The following is a 22737-nucleotide window of genomic DNA, read 5'->3' on the forward strand; positions in this document are numbered from 1 at the left end:
TTTTTATTACCTAAAAGACATGCTCTGGTTTCTTATTTCCTTGCTGCTTATGGGACCTTGCTGTGCACAAATCAACTGCTGCATTTCCTACATTACAACAGTGACTACACTTCAAGAATATGCACCAGTTGTACCATGTTTTGGGGTAATGTGAAAGATGTTTCAGCAAGTTGTCCTTCGTAATATACAGTTCAAATACAATAACTGCAAATTACACTATTTCCGCACATTTGTGGACAGTATGGGATGTACAGAGGCTCTAAACAAAAGTTGATAACTGGTGTTTCCAGCCAGCAAAACACAAAGCTGCCAGAAGGCACTTCAGCCATACAGTTACGACAGGCTGCTTGACACCTTAAGTGAGCATCATGACGATGCGTGTCTGTGATGAAGCCTAGCTTCCACAGAGCCGCAACATTTCAGTTAGAAGAGCGCTCTACCATTAAGGCCAGATGCTCATTAACTGCAAGGTGTTTCAAAGGCATTTTCTTTGGATAGAAAGGGATCAAGGAAGGTTCAAAATCAATGCTCTGCTGAACAAGCTAGATTTTTTCTGAAGTAGACATATTTATTTCCCAGCTTCCCCCCCCCCACCATCGATCCATATATACGGGCCGGGATTCTCCAAAATTCCGGCAAGTGCTCACACCGTGTGTCAAAACTGGCGCAAGCGACGCTGGCGTCAACGGGCCTCCAGGCCCAGTCGTTCTCCCCTTCCTCGGGGGCTAGCACAGCGCCGGAGTGCTGTACGCTGCTCAAGTGCCGAAAGCCGGCCTTACACGGCCATGCGCATGTGGGCCACAGCAATCTTCGCGCCGGCTTTCGGGCAACATGGCAGAGCCCTACAGGAGGAACATAGGCCCTCCCTGGAATGACCGCACCCGCCGATCGGTTGCCCCTGATCACAGGCCTGGCCACCGTGGAGACCCCCAGAGTCGGCTCACCCTGCCCCCCACCAGGACGGTTCCTGCAGCCAGAACGTCGAGGTCCCGCCAGGTAGGACCATACGCGAACGACGCCGGCGGACACTTGGCCCATCGAGCATGGAGAATAGCCGCAGGGGCTACTTTCAATGGCCCCCGACCGGCACCGCGGCTGTGCGATTGGCGGTAATTTTCTGGTTGCTGGAGAATAGGCGGCCCGTCGGCGGAGCGGCGAGGTGGAATTCGCGTGCCCCCCCAGCGATTCTCCGACCCGGCGCAGGCTCGGAGAATCCCGCCCACGATGTTTTGCGACTTTTCTTTGTGCAATACTTTACACGCGCTGGGACAGGAATCCAAATTTGAACGATTGTGCAGTGCGATTACAAAAGTGCGTCAGAGGTTCTTAGTCTTTTTTGCTTCTAAAATATTCCAGATTCCCACAAGTATATTTTCTGCATCAAAATCAGTTATAAAATTGCAAAAAAAAAAAGGAATGATGCCCACCTTTATAGTTCATGCTGATAATTAAGCATCTGTAATTTAGAATGTCTAAAAGATTCATTGGACAGCCCTGGGTGCTCTTCAGCTTGAACGTATTGAAAGAATTTTTACGTCGGTGCTTTGCACGTTCTGTTGCTTTGAAGCTGATGGTTGAATCAAACATTTATCCACATCTGATATGTATTGCGTACATTTACAGTCATTTAACTGTTGCCTGAAATTAGTTTTTCTTCCGCTTAAATACACCTGACGCAAAATGAACACATTATGGAACCCAGAATGAGTTACCTTCTGTGCCAACAGTATGCAATAAATACACCAACTCAGGATGGGCATAACTACCCACTTGGAGATCAGGGCATCCTTTCAAAATGGTGGCCCGATCTTCAAGGAGCCGACGTGTTCAGTCCCCCCAATATGAAAAAAGTTCTACGTGTGGGTTCGACCAGGCAGAAACTCCGCAAGGTCCGAAAAATGACTACGGGTGGGATTTACCAACCAACCCGCCACGTGTTTTTCGGCGGCGAAGGCAGCCCGTCAGCGGGATTTACCGACCGTGCCGTTGTCAATGTGATTTCCCGGTGACTGCACCTTCGTGACCAGGAAACCCACTGCACCAGCGTGGGACCGTGGGTGTGGATCTCACCCAAAAGGCTGATGAGAAATACCCCACCAAACGTGCCCACAATTACACTTCAAATTTTTTTGGTTGAATTCCGCCCTTTTTTCCATTGTCAGAATTTCTTCAGAATCAGAAACCAACGTACTTTTGGATTACTGAAAAAAAAAGACATGCCATTGAAGCGGTGTCTTGCACTCAGCAGGACACATTCGCAAGAATACCAATTCTGAAGGGGACAACAATTTATACTACATGAAAAGCAAGTGTTGATTGATTGCCATATGTCATGGAGAATGCACCAGGGGACATTAACTGCCAAGCTATTATTTAAATTCAAGCCAGACAGTTTGACTGATTGATCAAGGCCCCTTCATGGGGAATGAACCAGGGAAGGGTTGTTTCACAAGCTTTTGTTTAATTGAGAAAGGCACAAAGCACAGATTTGGACATTCTGTTTACAAAGGACAGGGCCATGTGTGCGATTAAATGTAGTTTCGAGCACATGTAAGTGCGTTACACTGCAAGCCCAACTGATGATCTTAAATTGGTTGTTAGTATAATTCTAATCAGAATCAGGATTGTTCAGCAAATGCTGTCCAATTGCAGAATCACATCTAATGTTGGACACGGTGGCTGGAGGTTTACGGCTCGTACCGCTGGCAGGATGCTCAGTTCTTGCCAATTTTGACCCCCACCACCTGTTTCCCGGCTACGGGGGGGGGGGGATGCAATGCATGCATACAATGGGAAACCCCATCGACAGCGATGGGACCAGAAGATCCTGCCAATGGCAGGCTGCGTCTGCCACCCCAACACACACCGTTGGGTGCAGAAAATCTTGCCCCGCATTTGAGTTTTGCGTGCGCGGTCTAGTTGGGTACAGTCAGTACTTTGTCTGTTGTGAATGTGCTCTTTGATACGATCCATGTCGTTCGGTCGTACGGCCTACAAAACTGGCAACACACCGGCGCTGAATGAACTTTCAATGAACTATTTATCTTTAGGAGCGAAAACCTATTTCCGGTGCTGTGCTGAATGCTGAAAAGTAGGATGGTTCAATTGCATCATGAGAACCAATTTCTATCTCTTGTTTTGTTTTCTTTAGGTGAGAGTGGCTTCATCTGCAATGAAACAACTTACGATAAGTATTGCAATTCGGCAAATTCTTCAATACAAGATCAATTTGAATGAGAACTTTTTAAAGAGATTGGTTCAGCATGCAGACTACAAATTGGCAGGTCTGTTGTCCATGAGCACATTCCACTGCTGGTGATGATCACCAGATGTCTTAGATTATCAGTAATGTTGTATGTCAATTAGAGCCTCAAGATGTTTTTAATTCTTACGGAGATTTACCGCAAATAGGCTATATTGGATAACATGAGAAGCTTTACTGTTTATGGTATCTGTCAGAAAATTATAGCTTTGGACACAAACTGAAGGCATCTAATCTTTTTAGAAAACATATTATACAAATGGAATTCTTCAGTGTTTTAATTCAAAGAATCACAACATTCCAGTTACCACTGGGTAGCCCTTCATTCACTCATCTACAACACACATCATTCATCTGTTAATGTTTACATACTGCTGAAATGTTGGCTCCAGAAGTATTATTAGTCACTTCATATTCTGCGAAAAAGCACACACTGCACAAAATTTAGAAAAAAAAAAGAATAAATTGCATCAGTGGCTCCTGAACAGGGCAATTATGAGCTGCACATAATGGATTTCAACAGACCAGCAAGTAAGCACTCTTGAAATAGAATCTGGCATTAGTCAGCAAGAGGCTGTTAAAATGTAGACACTGCAGCATCATATCTATTCTGTCTTAAGTCTATCCCTTCTGCTACCTACTTCTATATTAATCTGCAGCCAAAACAAAATTTGCTAATTAAATGCCAGCGGGCTTGAACTGACATTTTACCAGTGTGCAAACTTTGTTCATCAAAAGTGTAGAACTCCGGTAAAGTATAATTTTGATGATATTTGGAACACTGGCATAAATCCCCTCTCCCAAACAGCTGCATCAGGTACCAGAAAATCAACTCAGCATTAACATTAACAAAGTCAGCATTCTATTAAACACAATGAGTTTTATTTGCATTATGGCGAAAGACAACATTAACATATGTTCACAAACCTCCATTCTTCCAGATAAAGAACCCTTGACACAATTGAAAATATTTAATTAGCAAATCTTTTCATCCATGAAATACAATCAGGGCAGATGACGTTAAGCATGTCATCGTTCTAGGATGTGCCAAGTCTGCAGAGAGCTTGTGGGTTCTCAGCCGGGATCTCCAGTTTTCTTTGCAAATTCAGTGAGGAAAACAGCCTCACCAGCATCTCATCATCAGCTCCCAGCTGGTCACCATATTGTACGCTTGACATTTGCCCAGATGGACCTTTTCATACCCTGTGCTGCTTTCACTTCGCTCCAATCCAACTTGGTGTTGGGAATTTCATCCTCGGCTTCGGGCACCTTCCTGACTTCACCACGTGGGGAGGCAACAATCAGGGGCAAAGGCCCACACTCATTTCGGAACTCTACTACATGTAGCCTCTTCTTGTCAGCCAAGTCACTGTGAGTCTCCTGTGGGATTACAGCCAAGATAAAGATAAACTGACAGTAGGTTATGTGATCAAAGTTATAGTTGCTTACAAAAGAACATAAGATATAGAAGCAGGAATTTGCAATCTAGCTCCTCGAGTCCGCTCCGCCATTAGGTACAATCGTGGCTGATCTCCTTTTCGCCTCAAATCCACTATCCTGCCCGCTCTTCATAACCCTTTAACCCATTACTAATTAAAAATCTATCTCCTCCTTAAATTGACTCAATGTTCTGACATCTACCGTGCTTTGGGGTAGTGAATTCCACAGATTTGCGACCCTTTGAGTGAAGTAATTTCTCCTCATCTCGGTTTTAAATCAGCTACCCCTTATCCTAAAACTATGACCTCTTGTTCTAGATTGCCCCACGTGAGGAAGCATCTGCTATACGTCTACTTTATCCATACCGTTTATCATCATCTTATATACCTCAATTAGATCTCCTCTCTAAAATAGAGAGAGTATAGGTCGAGTAGTCTCTCCTCAGAACACCTCATTTCTGGAATCAATCTAGTGAACCTCCTCTGAACTGCCTCTAATACAAATACACCCCTCCTCAACGCAGGGGACCAAAACTATACACTGTACTCCAGATGTGGTCTTGACAATGCCTTGTACAGTTGCAGCAATATGTCCCCACTTTTATACTCAATTCCTTTAGCTATAACTGCCAAAATTCAATTTGCCTTCCTTATTACCTGCTGCACTTGCATACTAGTTTTCTGCAATTCATGCACGCGGACATCCAGATCCCTCTGCAATTCATGCACGCGGACATCCAGATCCCTCTGCAATTCATGCACGAGGACATCCAGATCCCTCTGCCCTGAAGCACTCTGAAGTTTTTCTCCATTTAGATAATAAGTCGCCTTTCCATTTTTCCTACCAGAGTGGATAACCTCATACTGATCCACGTTGAACTCCATCTGCCACATTTTGGCTCACTCTCCTAACCTATCTATATCCATTTGTAAATTTCTTATTTCCTCATTGCAACTTACTACCCCACCTATTTTAGTGCCATCTGCAAATTTGGCTATAATACCTTCTCTATCCCTATACCCAAGTCACATTGTGAATAGTTGGAGCCCCGAGCACCGAACCCTGGGCCCCCCACTAGTTAAATCTCGCCATCCAGAAAAAGACCCATTTATTCCAAATCTCTGCCTTCTGTTGGTTAGCCAGTCATCTACCAAGCTATTAATGACCCCTAATCCAATGTGACCTTGCCTTGTGTATTAACCTTTTGTGTACCACCTTATCAAATGCCTTCTGGAGGTCCAGATATACTACATCTACAAGATCCCCATAATTTACTTAGAATCATAGAATCGCAACAGTGCAGAAGGCCATTCGGCCCATCGAGTCTGCAATGAACCCCCAAAAGTGCACCCTATCTCAGCCCAATCCCCAGCTCAATCTCCGTAACTCTACCTAACCTTTGGACACCAAGGGGCAATTTAGCATGGTCAATTCACTTAACCTGCACATCATATGGGAGGAAACCGGAGCACCCGATGGAAACCCACGTAGACACGGGGAGAATGTGCAAACTCCACACAGACAGTAAGCAGAGTTCGAAATCGAACCCGGGTCCCTGTCGCTGTGAGGCAGTAGAGCTAACCACTGTGCCGTCCCATGGCTTGTACCATCTTCTAGCAAATTAGTCAAACCATGCTGACTCTGATGAATTGCATTTTAACTTTCTAAATGTCCTGTTATTACTTCCTTAATAATAGATTCTGACAAGTTCCCAATGACAGATGTTAAACTAACTGGTCTATAGTTTCCTACTTTCTGCCTCCCTCCCTTTTTGAATAAGGGAGGGAGTTGTTAATGTCTCTAACTCAATAATAAACCTTAATAAATATTTATAGCAAACAATTACTAGCGAGGGAATTGCTGTCAGACCATTGCTCAAGATCGTTTAAGAAAGTTATATATGGAAGTTGCAGCAAATAGGAAAATATAGAATCAAAGAGTTGATAAAGAGGCTGGTCAAACTCTCCAAGGAGCATCCCTAACTCAAGTCTCTCAAATGTCTGAAACAACTATCCAGCCATGAAGAAGCATTGAAATGCTCAATTCTGAACCTTGTTTCCTCTATTTTGTACCTACATTCCTCCCCCCCCTCATAGAATCCAGCTGAAAAGAGTTGCTTGTGGAGACCGGATAGCATAACAACTCTCTCTCAGCCAGAGAGATACCGAGGTCCATTGAGGTGCAAATACAGTGATCAACAAACACAAATTCTGCTATCTTTTAAAATTAACAAGGAAGGAATGCCTATTTAATATTAAAATATTATTTATTTATATTTGCTTCTCCTTCAGTTTTCCCTCCACTGCTGGGAACATTGATGCTCCCCCTTCCCTCCAGGGCAAATATTGCATCCTTGCTGTTGTATTAGTCAGGATCTGTGATAACTCAGTGACAGGTCGATGTGATCTAACTGTAGGCTGATTTTACTGAATGAGTTACCAAACGATCTACAAAAAGGCCAGATGAATTTGACATTAATAAACGACTTGAAGTCCGGAGGACAGTTATCCAGACTGGTTTGATGTCAATCAATTTCTGATAAAAAAAAACAGGTTAAAGGGATATGCAGAACAGATAGGGAGCTGGATTTGAGACCAGGAAGAGATCAGCCAAGGTCTGATTGAATGGCAGAGCAGGTTCGAAGGGCTGGATTGCCGACTTCTGTTCCTAATTCCTATGTTCTTACGTAATCGTCAAATCTGATTTGGTTAAACTGAAAATTAACCAATAGAGTCCATGTGTTTTTAGATGCAAGTTTACCTGCTTTGACAATCCTTGAAAAAGGGCTCTGGTAAGATTCAATAGATTGGTTGATCCAGAAACCTTGGCATACATGTCCTTAATTCCAATTAATTTGCATATTGTAATGATAGCTCGATGACAATGCAATCCATGCCCTGAGATAGAAAAATAATTAAAACGTTTAAAAGCATCGTACATATATGGACTGAAACTACACTCGCGAGAGCTGGAATAACTTAGTGATGGCACTGCATCTAAAGGCTTCAAAAAGTTTTTTTTTTTAAAAAATGATAAACACAGAAAATGCTGGAAAAACTCAGCATGTCTGGCAGCATTAGTGGAGAGAGAAATAGAGTTAACTGAGTCCTTATGACTTCTTCAGAGCTGAAGAGCAGAATATAATGGATATTATAGTTGAGGGGGGCTGGAGGAGGCAGAGCAGATTTTTTTTGGATTGGATTTGTTTATTGTTACGTGTACCGAGGTACAGAGAAAAGTATTTTTCTGCAAGCAGCTCAACAGATCATTAAATACTTGGGAAGAAAAGGGAATAAAATAAAATACATAATAGGGTAACACAAGGTATACAATGTAACTATATAAGCACCGGCATCAGGTGAAGCATTCTGGGGTGTAGTGTTAATGAGGTCAGTCCATAAGAGGATCGTTTAGGAGTCTGGTAACAGTGGGGAAGAAGCTGTCTTTGAGTTTGTTCGTGCATATTCTCAGACTTCTGTATCTCCTGCCCGATGGAAGAAGTTGGAAGAGTGAGTAAGCCGGGTGGGAGTGGTCTTTGATTATGCTCCCGCTTTCCCCAGGCAGCGGGAGATGTAGATGGAGTCAATGGATGGGAGGCAGGTTTGTGTGATGGACTGGCTGTGTTCACGACTCTCTGAAGTTCCTTGCGGTCCTGGGCCGAGCAGTTGCTATACCAGGCTGTGATGCAGCCCGATAGGATGCTTTCTATGGTGCATCTGTAAAAGTTGGTAAGAGTTAATGTGGACATGCCGAATTTCCTTAGTTTCCTGAGGAAGTTTAGCGCTGTTGTGCTTTCTTGGTGGTAGCGTCGACGTGAGTGGACCAGGACAGATTTTTGGAGATGTGCACCCCTAGGAATTTGAAACTGCTAACCATCTCCACCTCGGCCCGTTGATGCTGACAGGGGTGTGTACAGTACTTTGCTTCCTGAAGTCAATGACCAGCTCTTTAGTTTTGCTGGCATTGAGGGAGAGATTGTTGTCGTTACACCACTCCACTAGGTTCTCTATCTCCCTCCTGTATTCTGACTCGTCGTTATTTGAGATCCGGCCAATATGGTCGTATCGTCAGCAAACTTGTAGATGGAGTTGGAACCAAATTTTGCCACACAGCCATGTGTGTATAGGGAGTATAGTAGGGCCTAAGTACGCAGCCTTGTGGGGCCCCGGTATTGAGGACTATTGTGGAGGAGGTGTTGTTGTTCATTCATACTGACAGTGGTCTGTTGGTCAGAAAATCGAGGATCCAGTTGCAGAGTGGGGAGCTAAGTCCTAGGTTTTGGAGCTTTGATATGAGCTTGGCTGGGATTATGGCGTTGAAGGCGACATTGGAGTCAATAAATAGGAGTCTGATGTAGGAGTCCTTGGTTTCGAGATGCTCTAGGGATGAGTGTAGGGCCAGGGAAAAGGCGTCTGCTGAGGACCGGTTGTGGCGGTATGCGAATTGACCATGGGTCATGGCGTTCTGGGAGTATGGAGGTGATGCGCTTCATGACCAACCTCTCGAAGCACTTCATTACGACTGAAGTCAGGGCCACTGGACAGTAGTCATTGAGGCACGTTGCCTGGTTCTTCTGTGGCATCGGTATGATGGTGGTCTTCTTGAAGCAGGTGGGGACTTCGGAGTGGAGTAGGGACAGGATAAAGATGTCCGCGAACACCCCTGCCAGCTGGTCCGCGCAGGCTCTGACTGCACGACCAGGGATCCCATCCGGGCCCATCGCCTTCCGAGGGTTCACTTTCAGGAAGGCCCGTCTGACTTCGGAAGCTGTGATGGTGGGTATGGCTGAGTTATGGGCTGCTGGGGAACCTGACAGCGGATTGTTGGTTACCTGCTCGAACCGAGCATAGAATGCATTGAGTTTATCGGGGAGTTTATCAGCACTGCTGCCGGACATACTGCTCGGCTTCGCTTTGTAGCCCGTTATGTTGTTTAGTCCTTGTCACAATCACCGAGAGTCTGTCTGTGACTCTAGCTTGGTTTGATATTCTCTCTTGGTATTTGCAGAGGTCGTACCTGGATTTCTTGTATAGGTCAGGGTGGTCTGACTTTCAGTAGTGAGTCAATCTCGCGATTGAGCCATGGTTTCCGGTTGGGGAATGTATGTCCTGCTTTCTTTGGCACGCAGTCGTCCACGTATTTGCTGATGAAGTCTGTGACGGTGGTGGCATACTCATTTAAATTGGTCACTGAGTTCTTAAATATGGACCAGTCCACTGTCTCTAAGCAGTCACGCAAGAGCTCTTCTGTTTCCTCGGACCAGCACTGCAAGACCTTCTTAGCTGGATTCTCCCGCTTGAGTTTCTGCTTGTATCTCAGGAGAAGGAGCACCGTCTTACGGTCTGGTTTCCCAAAGTGCGGTCGGGTGATGGAACAGTAGGCGCCCTTGATTTTTGAGTAGCAGTGGTCAAGAGTGTTGTCGCCCCTGGTGGGACAAGAGATGTGCTGGTGGAATTTTGGGTGTACATTCTTGAGGTTGGCCTTGTTGAAGTCTCCGGCCACGATGAACAAGGCCTCCAGGTGTTCTGTTTCGTAAAGCTTGCGCTTTTCAAGGATACACATCCGGAGTAAGCACATCTAGAGTGGGAATTGGAACTTGGTAATTTGGTGCAGTGAGATAATTCGGTGCAGAGTGAGAGAAGGTGCTTTTTCGGAGGTGCTTTTGAACCCTGGTAAGTGACTGGTAAGTAGTTTTTCTTTTCATTGTCTAATTTATTTATTTTTATTTTGAAATTGTAGTTGTATAAGTTTACCTAAGGTTTAAGACATGGCAGGAGATCCCAGACCCGTGTCATGCTCCTCGTGTGCGATGTGGGAGCTCAGGGACACGTCCACTGTCCCTGGCTCCTTCACGTGCAGGAAGTGTGTTCAGTTGCAGCTCCTGTTAGACCGCTTGACGGCTCTGGAGCTGCGGATGGACACACTTTGGAGCATCCGCGATGCTGAAGAGGTCGTGGATAGCACGTTTAGCGAGTTTGTCACACCGCAGGTGAAAGTTACTGAGGGAGATAGCAAATGGGTGACCAAAAGACAGAGCAAGAGTAGGAAGGCAGTGCAGGTGTCCCCTGCGGTCATCTCCCTGCAAAACAGATATACCGCTTTGGATACTGTTGGGGGAGATGGCTCACCAGGGGAAGGCAGCAGCAAGGTTCATGGCACCGTGGCTGGCTCTGCTGCACAGCAGGGCAGGAAGAAAAATGGCAGGGCTATAGTGATAGGGGACTCGATCGTAAGGGGAATAGACAGGCGGTTCTGTGGACACAATTGAGACTCCAGGATGGTATGTTGCCTCCCTGGTGCAAGGGTCAAGGATGTCTCGGAGCGGCTGCAGGACATTCTGGGAGGGGGAGGGTGAACAGCCAGCTGTCGTAGTGCACATAGGCACCAACGATATTCGGAAGCGGAATTCAGGGAGTTAGGAGTTTAAGGAGTTAGGAGTTAAACTAAAAAGTAGGACCTCAAAGGTAGTAATCTCAGGATTGCTACCAGTGCCACGAGCTAGTCAGAGTAGGAATGTCAGGATAGATAGGATGAATGCGTGGCTCGAGAGATGGTTCAAGAGGGAGGGATTCAAATTCCTGGGGCATTGGGACCGGTTCTGGGGGAGGTGGGACCAGTACAAACCGGACGGTCTGCACCTGGGCAGGACTGGAACCGATGTCCTAGGGTGGGTGTTTTCTAGCGCTGTTGGGGAGGGTTTAAACTAATGTGGCAGGGGGATGGGAACCGATGCAGGAAGTTGGAAGGTAGTAAAACAGGGACAGAAGCAAAAGGAAGGGGAAAAGTGCAAGGCAGAGAAGACATAGTCAAAAATCAAAAAGGGCGACAGTACAAGGTACAGTGACTGAGGAGAGCTCAGTGAATAGGCCCAGTAATACTAAAAGGAATAAAACTGGAAATGTTAAGATTCAAAACAGAGGTAAAAAAAACAAAATAAGTGTACTTTACCTGAATGCTCGTAGTATTCGGAATAAAGTAAATGAGTTGAAGGCACAAATCATCGTGAATGACGATGATTTAGTGGCCATTACTGAAACATGGCCAAAGGAAAGTCACGACTGGGAGTTAAATATCCGAGGGTATCAAACTATACGGAAGGACAGAGTGGATGGTAAGGGAGGTGGTGTTGCTCTGTTATTTAAGGATGACATCCGGACAATAGTAAGGGATGATATCGGTGCTATGGAGGATAAGGTTGAATCCATTTGGGTGGAAATCAGGAATAGTAAGGCGAAAAAGACACTGATAGGAGTAGTCTATCGGCCACCAAATAGTAACGTTATGGTGGGGCAGGCAATAAACAAAGAAATAACTGATGCATGTAGAAATGGTACAGCAGTTATCATGGGGGATTTCAATCTACATGTCGATTGGTTTAACCAGGTCGGTCACGGCAACCTTGAGGAGGAGTTTATAGAATGTATCCGCGGTAGTTTCCTAGAACAGTATGTAATGGAACCTACGAGGGAGCAAGCGGTCCTAGATCTTGTCCTGTGTAATGAGACAGGATTGATTCATGATCTCATAGTTAGGGATCCTCTCGGAAGGAGCGATCACAATATGGTGGAATTTAAAATACAGATGGAGGGTGAGAAGGTAAAATCAAATACTAGTGTTTTGTGTTTAAACAAAGGAGATTACAATGGGATGAGAGAAGAACTAGCTAAGGTAGACGGGGAGCAAAGACTTTATGGTGGAACAGTTGAGGAACAGTGGAGAACCTTCCAAGCGATTTTTCACAGTGCTCAGCAAAGGTTTATACCAACAAAAAGGAAGGACGGTAGAAAGAGGGAAAATCGACCGTGGATATCTAAGGAAATAAGGGAGAGTATCAAATTGAAGGAAAAAGCATATAAAGTGGCAAAGATTGGTGGGAGACTAGAGGACTGGGAAATCTTTAGGGGGCAACAGAAAGCTACTAAAAAAGCTATAAAGAAGAGTAAGAGAGTGTATGAGAGTAAACTTGCTCAGAATATAAAAACAGACAGTAAAAGTTTTTACAAATATATAAAACAAAAAAGAGTGGCTAAGGTAAATATTGGTCCTTCAGAGGATGAGAAGGGAATTTTAATAATGGGAGATGAGGAAATGGCTGAGGAACTGAACAGGTTTTTGGGGCGGTCTTCACAGTGTAAGACACAAATAAAATGCCAGCGACTGATCGAAATGAGGCTATGGCAGGTGAGGACCTTGAGAGGATTGTTATCACTAAGGAGATAGTGATGGGCAAGCTAATGGGGCTAAAGATAGACAAGTCTCCTGGCCCTGATGGAATGCATCCCAGGGTGCTAAAAGAAATGGCTAGGGAAATTGCAGATGCACTAATGATGATTTACCAAAATTCACTAGACTCTGGGGTGGTCCCGTTGGATTGGAAATTAGCAAACGTGACACCACTGTTTAAAAAAGGAGGTAGGCAGAGAGCAGGAAATTATAGGCCAGTGAGCTTAACTTCGGTAGTAGGGAAGATGCTGGAATCTACCATCAAGGAAGAAATAGCGAGGCATCTGGATAGAAATTGTCCCATTGGGCAGACGCAGCATGGGTTCATAAAGGGCAGGTCATGCCTAACTAATTTAGTGGAATTTTTTGAGGACATTACCAGTGCAGTAGATAACGGGGAGCCAATGGATGTGGTATATCTGGATTTCCAGAAAGCCTTTGACAGGGTGCCACACAAAAGGTTGCTGCATAAGATAAAGATGCATGGCATTAAGGGTAAAGTAGTAGCATGGATAGAGGATTGGTTAATTAATAGAAAGCAAAGAGTGGGGATTAATGGGTGTTTCTCTGGTTGGCAATCAGTAGCTAGTGGTGTCCCACAGGGATCCGTGTTGGGCCCACAATTGTTCACAATTTACAGAGATGATTTGGAGTTGGGGACCAAGGGCAATGTGTCCAAGTTTGCAGATGACACTAAGATGAGTGGTAAAGCGAAAAGTGCAGAGGATACTGGAAGTCTGCAGAGGGATTTGGATAGGTTAAGTGAATGGGCTAGGGTCTGGCAGATGGAATACAATGTTGACAAATGTGAGGTTATCCATTTTGGTAGGAATAACAGCAAACGGGATTATTATTTAAACGATAAAATATTAAAACATGCTGCTGTGCAGAGAGACCTGGGTGTGCTAGTGCATGAGTCACAGAAAGTTGGTTTACAGGTGCAACAGGTGATTAAGAAGGCAAATGGAATTTTGTCCTTCATTGCTAGAGGGATGGAGTTTAAGACTAGGGAGGTTATGCTGCAATTGTATAAGGTGTTAGTGAGGCTACACCTGGAGTATTGTGTTCAGTTTTGGTCTCCTTACTTGAGAAAGGACATACTGGCACTGGGGTTGGATTATGAGGAGAGGTTGAGTAGACTGGGACTGTACTCGTTGGAATTTAGAAGGATGAGGGGGGATCTTATAGAAACATTTAAAATTATGAAGGGAATAGATAGGATAGATGCGGGCAGGTTGTTTCCACTGGCGGGTGAAAGCAGAACTAGGGGACATAGCCTCAAAATAAGGGGAAGTAGATTTAGCACTGAGTTTAGGAGGAACTTCTTCACCCAAAGGGTTGTGAATCTATGGAATTCCTTGCCCAGTGAAGCAGTTGAGGCTCCTTCATTACATGTTTTTAAGGTAAAGATAGATAGTTTTTTGAAGAATAAAGGGATTAAGGGTTATGGTGTTCGGGCCGGAAAGTGGAGCTGAGTCCACAAAAGATTTACGTTATAAATTTCATACTCATTTTCACAGACTGTCTTCAATTCTCAATCTGTCAAAAGGATTGATAAAGGGGTTTACCTGCATCAGCATCTGCTTTCAGCTTTTGGATTTTGACCAAAAATCTCATTGCTTAATTTAGTGTGGAAAATCCTCTTTGCTGAAGTGCTATAATTGGATTTCCCCTCCAACGTGATCCAAATAGACACTTTAATTAATTAATGCTTTGCACCTAATTACGCGCACAACCTCTGCACTGAGTCTTACCATGGTTTTGTTTCTTCATTTTGATTGTTGTTCGTTTGAACTTTGATGTTATATCCTGATAAACTGAATTAAGAAAAAAAAACTTTTCAATTAGTACATACAAATAACAAGTTTGTTTTAATCTGTTGTATTTCTTGGCACACGCCATTGAAATACACAGTGATTGAAATAAAATAGCAAGTGCCAAGAATTTGAAAGCAAAGCACAAAATTGCTGTAAGCGCATAAGTTTATCAGGTTAATGAAAGGAAACTGGAATTGAAAGTTTCTCCTAGTAATGGTCCCATTAAATAATTGGCACAAAAGCCCATCTAGTTCATTAGTGTCCTTTAGGGAAGGAAATCTGCCATCCTTGCCTGGTCTGGCCTACATAGATTTTTTAACATAGATTTCACAGTGCAGAAGGAGGCCATTTGGCCCATCAAGTCTGCACCGGCTCTTGGAAAGAGCACCCTACCCAAGCCCACACCTCCACCCTATCCCCATAACCCAGTAACCCCACCCAACACTAAGAGCAATTTTGGACACAAAGGGCAATTTATCATGGCCAATCCACCTAACCTGCACATCTTTGGACTGTGGGAGGAAACCGGAGCACCCGGAGGAAACCCACGCAGACACGGGGAGAAAGTGCAGACTCCGCAGACAGTGACCCAAGCCGGGAATCAAACCTGGGACCCTGGAGCTGTGAAGCAATTGTGCTAACCACTGTGCTACCCAACGTATCACTTCAGATCCACAGTAATGTGGTTGACAATTAAAAAATATATATATCAAGGGGCAATTGACTCTTAACTGCCCTGTGAAATGGCCTCGCTAGCCACTCGGTTGTACCAAACAACTACAGAAAAGTCCAAAAGGAATAAAACTGGATCACCAACCAAGTATTTACTTGGGCACCTGAAACAAGAAAGGCACACCCAGCCCTGCTAAGGTCTCCTTACTAATATCTGGTTACTTGTGGCAAAATTGGGATAGCAGTTCCACAGACTAGTCAGGCAAGAGCCCGGCATTGTCATAATTATTAAATCATACGTTACAGGCAATGTTCTAGACCCCGCCTCACCATTCCTCGGAATGTCTTGTCCCATCAGCAGGACAGACCCAGCAGAGGCAGTTGCCTTGGGAATCCCCAACATTAACTCCAGATCCATGAGGTCTCAAGGCATCGAGTCAAACATGGGCAAAGCCACCTCCTACTGATTACCACCTACTGCCCTCCCGCAGCTGACAAATCAGTGCTCTCCCATGTTGAACACTACTCGAAGGAAGCACTGAAGGTGGTAAGAGCACAGAATGTACTCTGGACGGGGGGACTTCAACTTCCATTAGCAAGGGTGTTCAGTGGCACAAATACTTATCGAGCCCTGATCGATATTCCTGCCAGACTGGGGTCTGCGTTGTGTAGGGTGAAAACCAGCAAGAGGGGAAAACCTCTGGCCTGCACAAATCTACCTGTCACAGGTGCATCTATCCATGACATTATTGATGGGAATAACCACTGCACGGGCCTTGTGGAGATGAAGTCCTGCCTTCATATTGAGGAAACCTTCAACTGTATTATGTGGCAAAACAGTGCTAAACGGGATAGATATCAAACAGCTCTAGCACCTCAAAACTGGGCACCCATGAGGTGCTGTGGTCATCAGCAGAATTGTACTCAACCACACTCTGTAACCTCATTGCTCAGCATATTCTCCACTCTAATTTACAATCAAGCCAGGGGATTGACCCTGGTTCAACAAAGAGTGCAGGAGTGCATGCCAGGAGCAGAACGGTCATTCCTAAAAATGAGGTTGTCAAGCTGGTGAAACCACAACACAATCTGCGTGCCAAACAGCAGAATCAGCATGGGATAAACAGAGCAAGGCGACAGATCTAAGCTCTGCAGTCTGGCACTGTAGAAAAAAATTCCTTCTTTGGATGCCAAAGTCAAGTGCTTCAAGTGGAAGCACAGATCAGATACACGGTAAAGATTTTTCCACTCTGCTTTAGTTCCAAACCTCAGAAGAGATCTGTATTGAATCAGGAGGCATTTCCATTATGACATGAACTTTCTGCGAGACTACCAAAACAGTGGGATTTTCATTTATTTTGCTGCAGTTAGGTTTCAATTTTTGAATTTGCACCTACCGCCCATTTCAACAACTGGAAGTTCATGTTGAGGGACGAGAGTTAGAAAATTGGCATGATATCTCCCTTCTAGATCTTGACCCTGTTTGTGTTGAATGGGAGCATTACAGCTTCTCAGTTGTCAAGAATATAAATGTATGCCTTACTGGAGAAGAAATAGAGGATGACAGTGAAATGGAAAAAGAAACGGTCACAAGTGAAGTTTCCACCAACTGCAAAATCATCCCAAAGAAAATGGAGGCAGCTACAAATGTCAAAGTTTACTGGTTTATTGCTTCTTCAGAATGAAAATCTACAACTCTATTCCTCACATTCGTAATTTCACCCCTGGGTGAATATTGGTGGTCTTCCTGTATTTTCCCCACTTATTTATTGTGCGGGTTGAGCAAGATGTTAAGTTTATGACTAACAGATGCAGTGTTTAAAGTCAACAGAATCAAGAAAACCCATCGGTCTGTATTCATTCTTTGATCGACAAGTGTTTGTCGTCTGGTCTTATCAGATCACCATACTGCCGACAGGCAATACCACACAAGGTATTACATCCCAATCTTCGTGGAAAAGCAAGTCCATTTGGCCCATCTTACTTCATCCATTCAAAGATCACCCATCGCATCCAATCTTTGCACAAAAGGTTTTGGGCTGCTACTCTATCCTGAAGACTCTTCCATACATTCATCATTTTTAGTGTGTGGAAGAACTTCCTGATATCTGTTTTAAATCTGCCTTTTACCCAATTAATCCGGTTTCACCCTGTTCCACTCTTGCAATTTAATTAAAAGTGATTTTCTGCATTTACTTTTTTCTTGCTTATGGGTTAATATCACTGCGCAGATAAAAGGTAGGTAGGCGTGACCTCGGGTATGTGCCTCGTGGTCACTGTGATCTTCTGGAACTTGTTTTGATGGCCTTCTGGATCAGAAGAGTATCTTACAGATGTTTACCCACAACGGTCTGGGGTTTTTCTTTCTTGTCTAATTCCTAAGTAATTACATGACTAAGATTGGGGGAAGGATGCACTGGGAGTGATGATCCTTAGCTGTGTTGTGGTTGTTTGGAACCGGCATCACAGACCAACTGGTCTTAATCGGCCTGTATTTTTGTCCGGTCATGAGTTCATTAGCTTGCGTATCTCCCAATCCTGTATTTATTTTATTTGTTCATGGGACTTGGGCTTCACAGGCCAGACCAGCATTTATTGGTCATCCCTAATTGCCCTTGAACTGCATTTCAGAGGACGTGCAAGAGTCAACCACATTGCTGTGGGTCTGGAGTCACGTTTAGGCCAGACCAGGTAAGGACGGCAGATTTCCTTCCCTAAAAGGACATTAGTGAACCAGAAGAGTTTTTACAACAATCGACAATGGTTTCCTAGTTTTTATTAGACTTTTAATTCCAGATTTTTATTAAATTCAAATCGAGGTACCCAGAGCATTACCCTGGGTTTCTGGATTATTAATCCAGTGACAATGCCACTGTGTCACTTCCTCCCCAAAGTTTTGATGCTTTCAGATCTGTATTACTACCCGTAAGCCTGGACAATGATAATAGTAAATCTGCGTGGGTTTTCTCAGTTCGATCCTTAAGGCCACATCTCTCGAACCGTTCGAATTACACAATGTGCTTTGGGTTTATTGCCAATCCTGTCCTCAGTTTTCTGATTTTATCATTTCACTCCGTTGGGTCTTTAAGGGGAAGATTTTTTTTAACTGAGATTTCCAAAATTACTCTCAATAATGTAGGATGCAAGTGTTAAAACTGTGGAAACAGTGTTCCTGTTCTGACTGGCGTGCTGGCAGATACAATTTATGATCCAGGATTAGGGAGACAGAAGTGGGGGGAAAAGCAAACTGGCGCAATTCTGAAAATCCCCAGGCTTATTTGACACAGGGGTAGAAACCAGACAGATAGAACTATCCATTTATATTGCCGCAACATTCTCCAATGAACTTGCCATTTGGTTTCTCAGAACACATCATACTATGTTATACTCCTACAGTTGAGAAATGTACAGAATGACAAATAGCAGATACTTACTGGTGTGGCTGCTGTACCGCTCGATGTAGTACAAGTAGTGGATAGCTCGGTTCTTTGCCTGTGGATCAAACAAAGCACACAACTATAATGGAACCCTAAATGGTTTAATGAACTAAATGGTTGCAGACAAAAAACAAATATATATATTATTTATTAAGTAAGTAAATCACATAGCTTGGGAGGCGAAATAGTTCAGCTCAACTCTAGTCCAGTCAGACAATACAGAGTTTTGAGTCCCAAGAATTCTGGTTGATCTTGGTTAATATTTTTTCTGTTCTCAACACAGCCACTAGATGGGGGAAAATGATGCTGCATAGCAGCGGCTTTGCACAGGGAAATGGGAAAACCACCAGCAACTGAGTCATTTTTCCCTCCATCATAAGATTAGAAGCGGGGATGTTTTCAGATCATCGTACAATGTTCAGCACCACTCCCAGCTCCTCAGATGCAGTCCATGTCCACATGCAGCAATATTTAGGCTTGGGGTATGGCAAATTATACTTGCGCCACACAAGTGACAGGCAATACCTATCTTCAACAAGAGAGAATCACTTTCCCCTTGACATTAAATGGCATTACCGTTATCAAATCCCCCACCATAAACATTCTGGGCCGGCGGGGGAGAGGGGGGGTTTGCTACCTATGACCAGAAACTGAACTGAACTAGCCATATGAATATAGTGTAGCTACAAGAGCAGATCAGAGGTTCATAATCCCATGACAAATAACTCGCCCCCTGACCCCACCCCGAAAAGCCGGTCCACCACCTGTAAGGCACAAGTCAGGAGTGTAATGGAATACCCTCCACTTGCCTGGATGAGTGCAGCTCCAACAACACTCAAGATGCTCATCCAGGACAAAGCAGCCCGCTTGATTGGCACCCCTCCCACCACAATAGACATTAACTCTCTCCACCACCGACACATAGTGGCAGCAGTGTGTAACATGTACAAGATAGCTCACCAAAGCTCCTCAATAACACCTTCCAAATCTCCACCCTCTACCAACTGGAAGGGAAAGGGCAGCTGATGCACGAGATCACCACCACCCTGCAAGATCTCCTCCAAGTCACACAACCAGCCCATTCCTTGTATTAGTCTAGTAAATATTCTCTGAACTGCTTGTAATGCATTTACATAATTCCTTAAAAATGGGGATCAGTACTGTACACAATACTCCAGATGTGGTCTCACCAATGCCCTGTAGAACTAAAGCATAAGCTCCCTCCCTTTGTAGTCGATTCTCCTCAGAAAAAATGACAACATTCTCACTTGCACACAAGCTTTCTGTGATTCATGCACTAGGACACCTCTGCACCTCCGAGCTCGGCAATCTCTCACCATTTAGAGAAGTTTCTTTTTTATTCTTCCTGCCAAAATGGACCATTTCACATCTGCCCACATTATACTCCATTTTCTAGATTTTTTGCCCACTCACTTCGAGTTTTTCAGGTCTTCAGCACAGAAAGGCCCCCTCTGCCCATTCCGTCAGCACTGGTGAAAAACAATGGCATGGTGGGCGGAATGGTGAGAACTGTCTAAGTGGGCCGTGACGTTTTGTACAAAGGTACAAAGTTTCTGCATTTTGAAACTCGCACAGTTCCGCTGGGAAGGGAATCTGGGTGCCTGGGCTCCGGGTCAGGGAGTCTAAACAGGGTCCAGATGGAACGTGGAGACTGAGCGACTAAGAGTGAGACTTCAGTAAGAAAATGGACTTTAAAGAGCAGATCTTCAGAGGATTTTGTGAGGCTGCAAAAAACAAAAAGGGGTGATTTCAGTGAGGGGAGTGGAATAGTAAAGCGGGAGATATCAGCGAAGAGGCGATGGGTTTGCGGTAAAGAGACATCAGTGAGGAGAGCAGGATAAAATGAGGGAGAAGTTAGTGAGGAGCGTGGCGGATAAAATCGAGGCTTCAGCGAAATGTGTGAGTTGTAAATAGCAGGAATTCTGCGAGACCTGGGGCTGGATTCTCCGATTTGAAGAATAAGTGCTGACGCCAGCATGGGAACAGTGGGGTTTTATGTCAGAAAAAAGGCGTCAGAGCTGCACCGATCCTCTGTCTGGTGGGGGGGGGGGGCTAGTAGGCATGCAGCGTAAAGCCCCGGCTTTACCTGTGGATACGCCCGGAGAATTGCCGGATCTGTGGTCGATTATGCGCACGACGGGGGCCTGCCAAAAACAGCCCCCTTGTAATCAGCCTCGCCATCCCTGGAACACCCCCCACCAGTGCCCCCAGCCTCCGCCAAAGCCGCCCCTGCCCACGGAAAGGCTCCATCCCCGGGTTATCCTCACTGACATTGTGAATTGTTTCTGGAATCTGAACCCCTCTTAAAATCAAACACATGCAGAGCACGTTGTTTATTGGTTTGATGAATCGTTGATGAATAGACTCATTGGACACAACAGCATTTCACAATAAAAAAAAAATAATTCAATATAACACAAGTACAGGAATTCCACTCAGTTTCTTGAACCTGTTTCAGTATTTTAATTACATCATGGCGGATTCATCCCTGAATTCTTGACATTTATTTTTATCTCTTAATAAGCCTCTTCAGGCACAATACCCGAAGAGGGCAACTGGCAAACATGGACCTCCATCGGATTGGTACTCAGATAAATACTTCAGTAGTTTGTCACTGCCTTCGGCTGACCAGGAAACTCAAAGACTCGACAAGGGCACAATGGGCTGAAGGCTTCTTCCTGTGCTGTGTCGTTCTATGACCCTTAAAGTCACATCCAGGATAAGACAATAACTTGCAGTTATATTGTGCCATTCACATCTAAAAAAAAGTTCTTTAGAATGTGGGGATGGAAAATGAACAAAATAAAAGAGCAAAGACGGAGTCGTGAGACAAGACTTAAGAAAGATGACCCAAAGCTTGCTCAAAGATTTAAGAACGTTTTTGTTTCTTAAATAGATCCTACAATTTTTCTTTATTCATGCACGGGATGAGTGTCGCTAGTTATGCCGGCAATTGTTGCCCGTCCCAATTGCCCTCGGTGTGGTGAAGAGCCAATCACACTGTGGTCTGGAGCCAGGCTGGGTAAGGACGGCAGTCAGCCAGAAGGGGGAAGTACAACAATCGACATTAGCTTCATGGTCACTATTTCTGAAACTAGTTTTCATTCTGATAATCCTTTGAATTAATTAACCGAATTTAAATTCCAGCCGTGCCCATTAGCCTGGGCTTCTCGATTGCAGGTCCACTGACATTACCACCACATCACCATCTACCCGTAAATCATGAGACTTGTTGTGGACCTCACCACCCCAAATCTGGTGCATATTGTGATTTCAGTCAGAAATAACACTCATACTGGAACATCTTATGGCGGCCAGCGTGCTTCTACAGTTGCTTTCACTTTGCCCTGGCTCTCCATATTCACCGATACTCGCTGCTTTCACTGGGCCAGCAGAGGGTGTTGGTGATAGATAACAAGTGGGTAACGGGGACCCATTTTGACAGCTACAACTGCAAAGAATATACCCATTATGTTGTGAGTTTAAAAATTGTGTTTTCGCTCCTACGTTGTATGTAAATTTAGTATTTCTCTCATCTATTTTCACAGTAGACGCTCTCAGGAGCAACAATCCTGTATTTTTGTTGGAGTTGAGCTCAGCCTCTTGATTTCTCTGCCATGGTTCCATGACACCTATAATTATTTAAACCCCACCCTCCCCACACACAAATTCTTACCTTTCGGAGAGCAGTTGTTCTGTCAGGTGCCTTACCCAATGCAAAACCTAAATAAAATAAAATAAGAGCTAATTAGCTATAACACACCAGTTTAACAAACAGTAGTGTATTAAAGAAGGTCCTACCAGGAGGTCATGAGGCCTAGAATCAGGCCTAGAGTCTATAAACGTGAGAAAATTGATCACAGTC

At 44.4% G+C, this 22737-nt stretch overlaps 1 protein-coding gene across 1 annotated transcript in view; it reads right to left on the reverse strand.

Annotated features, from left to right (window-relative positions):
- Positions 1-4122: 4122 nt before the first annotated feature.
- Positions 4123-22737, reverse strand: part of mrps5 (mitochondrial ribosomal protein S5) — a 212973-nt gene continuing 194358 nt past the window's right edge. Inside the window, exons 7-11 of the mRNA XM_038799132.1 lie at positions 22549-22595; positions 18849-18906; positions 14680-14742; positions 7463-7599; positions 4123-4642 (exon numbers count right to left, since the gene is read on the reverse strand). Coding sequence (XP_038655060.1) covers positions 4418-4642; positions 7463-7599; positions 14680-14742; positions 18849-18906; positions 22549-22595 — 530 coding nt within the window. The 3' untranslated portion in view covers positions 4123-4417. The remainder of the gene's footprint in view (positions 4643-7462; positions 7600-14679; positions 14743-18848; positions 18907-22548; positions 22596-22737) is intronic.

This window comes from Scyliorhinus canicula, chromosome 6, assembly GCF_902713615.1.
Source record: "Scyliorhinus canicula chromosome 6, sScyCan1.1, whole genome shotgun sequence".
In the NCBI taxonomy this organism is placed as follows: Eukaryota; Metazoa; Chordata; class Chondrichthyes; order Carcharhiniformes; family Scyliorhinidae; genus Scyliorhinus; species Scyliorhinus canicula.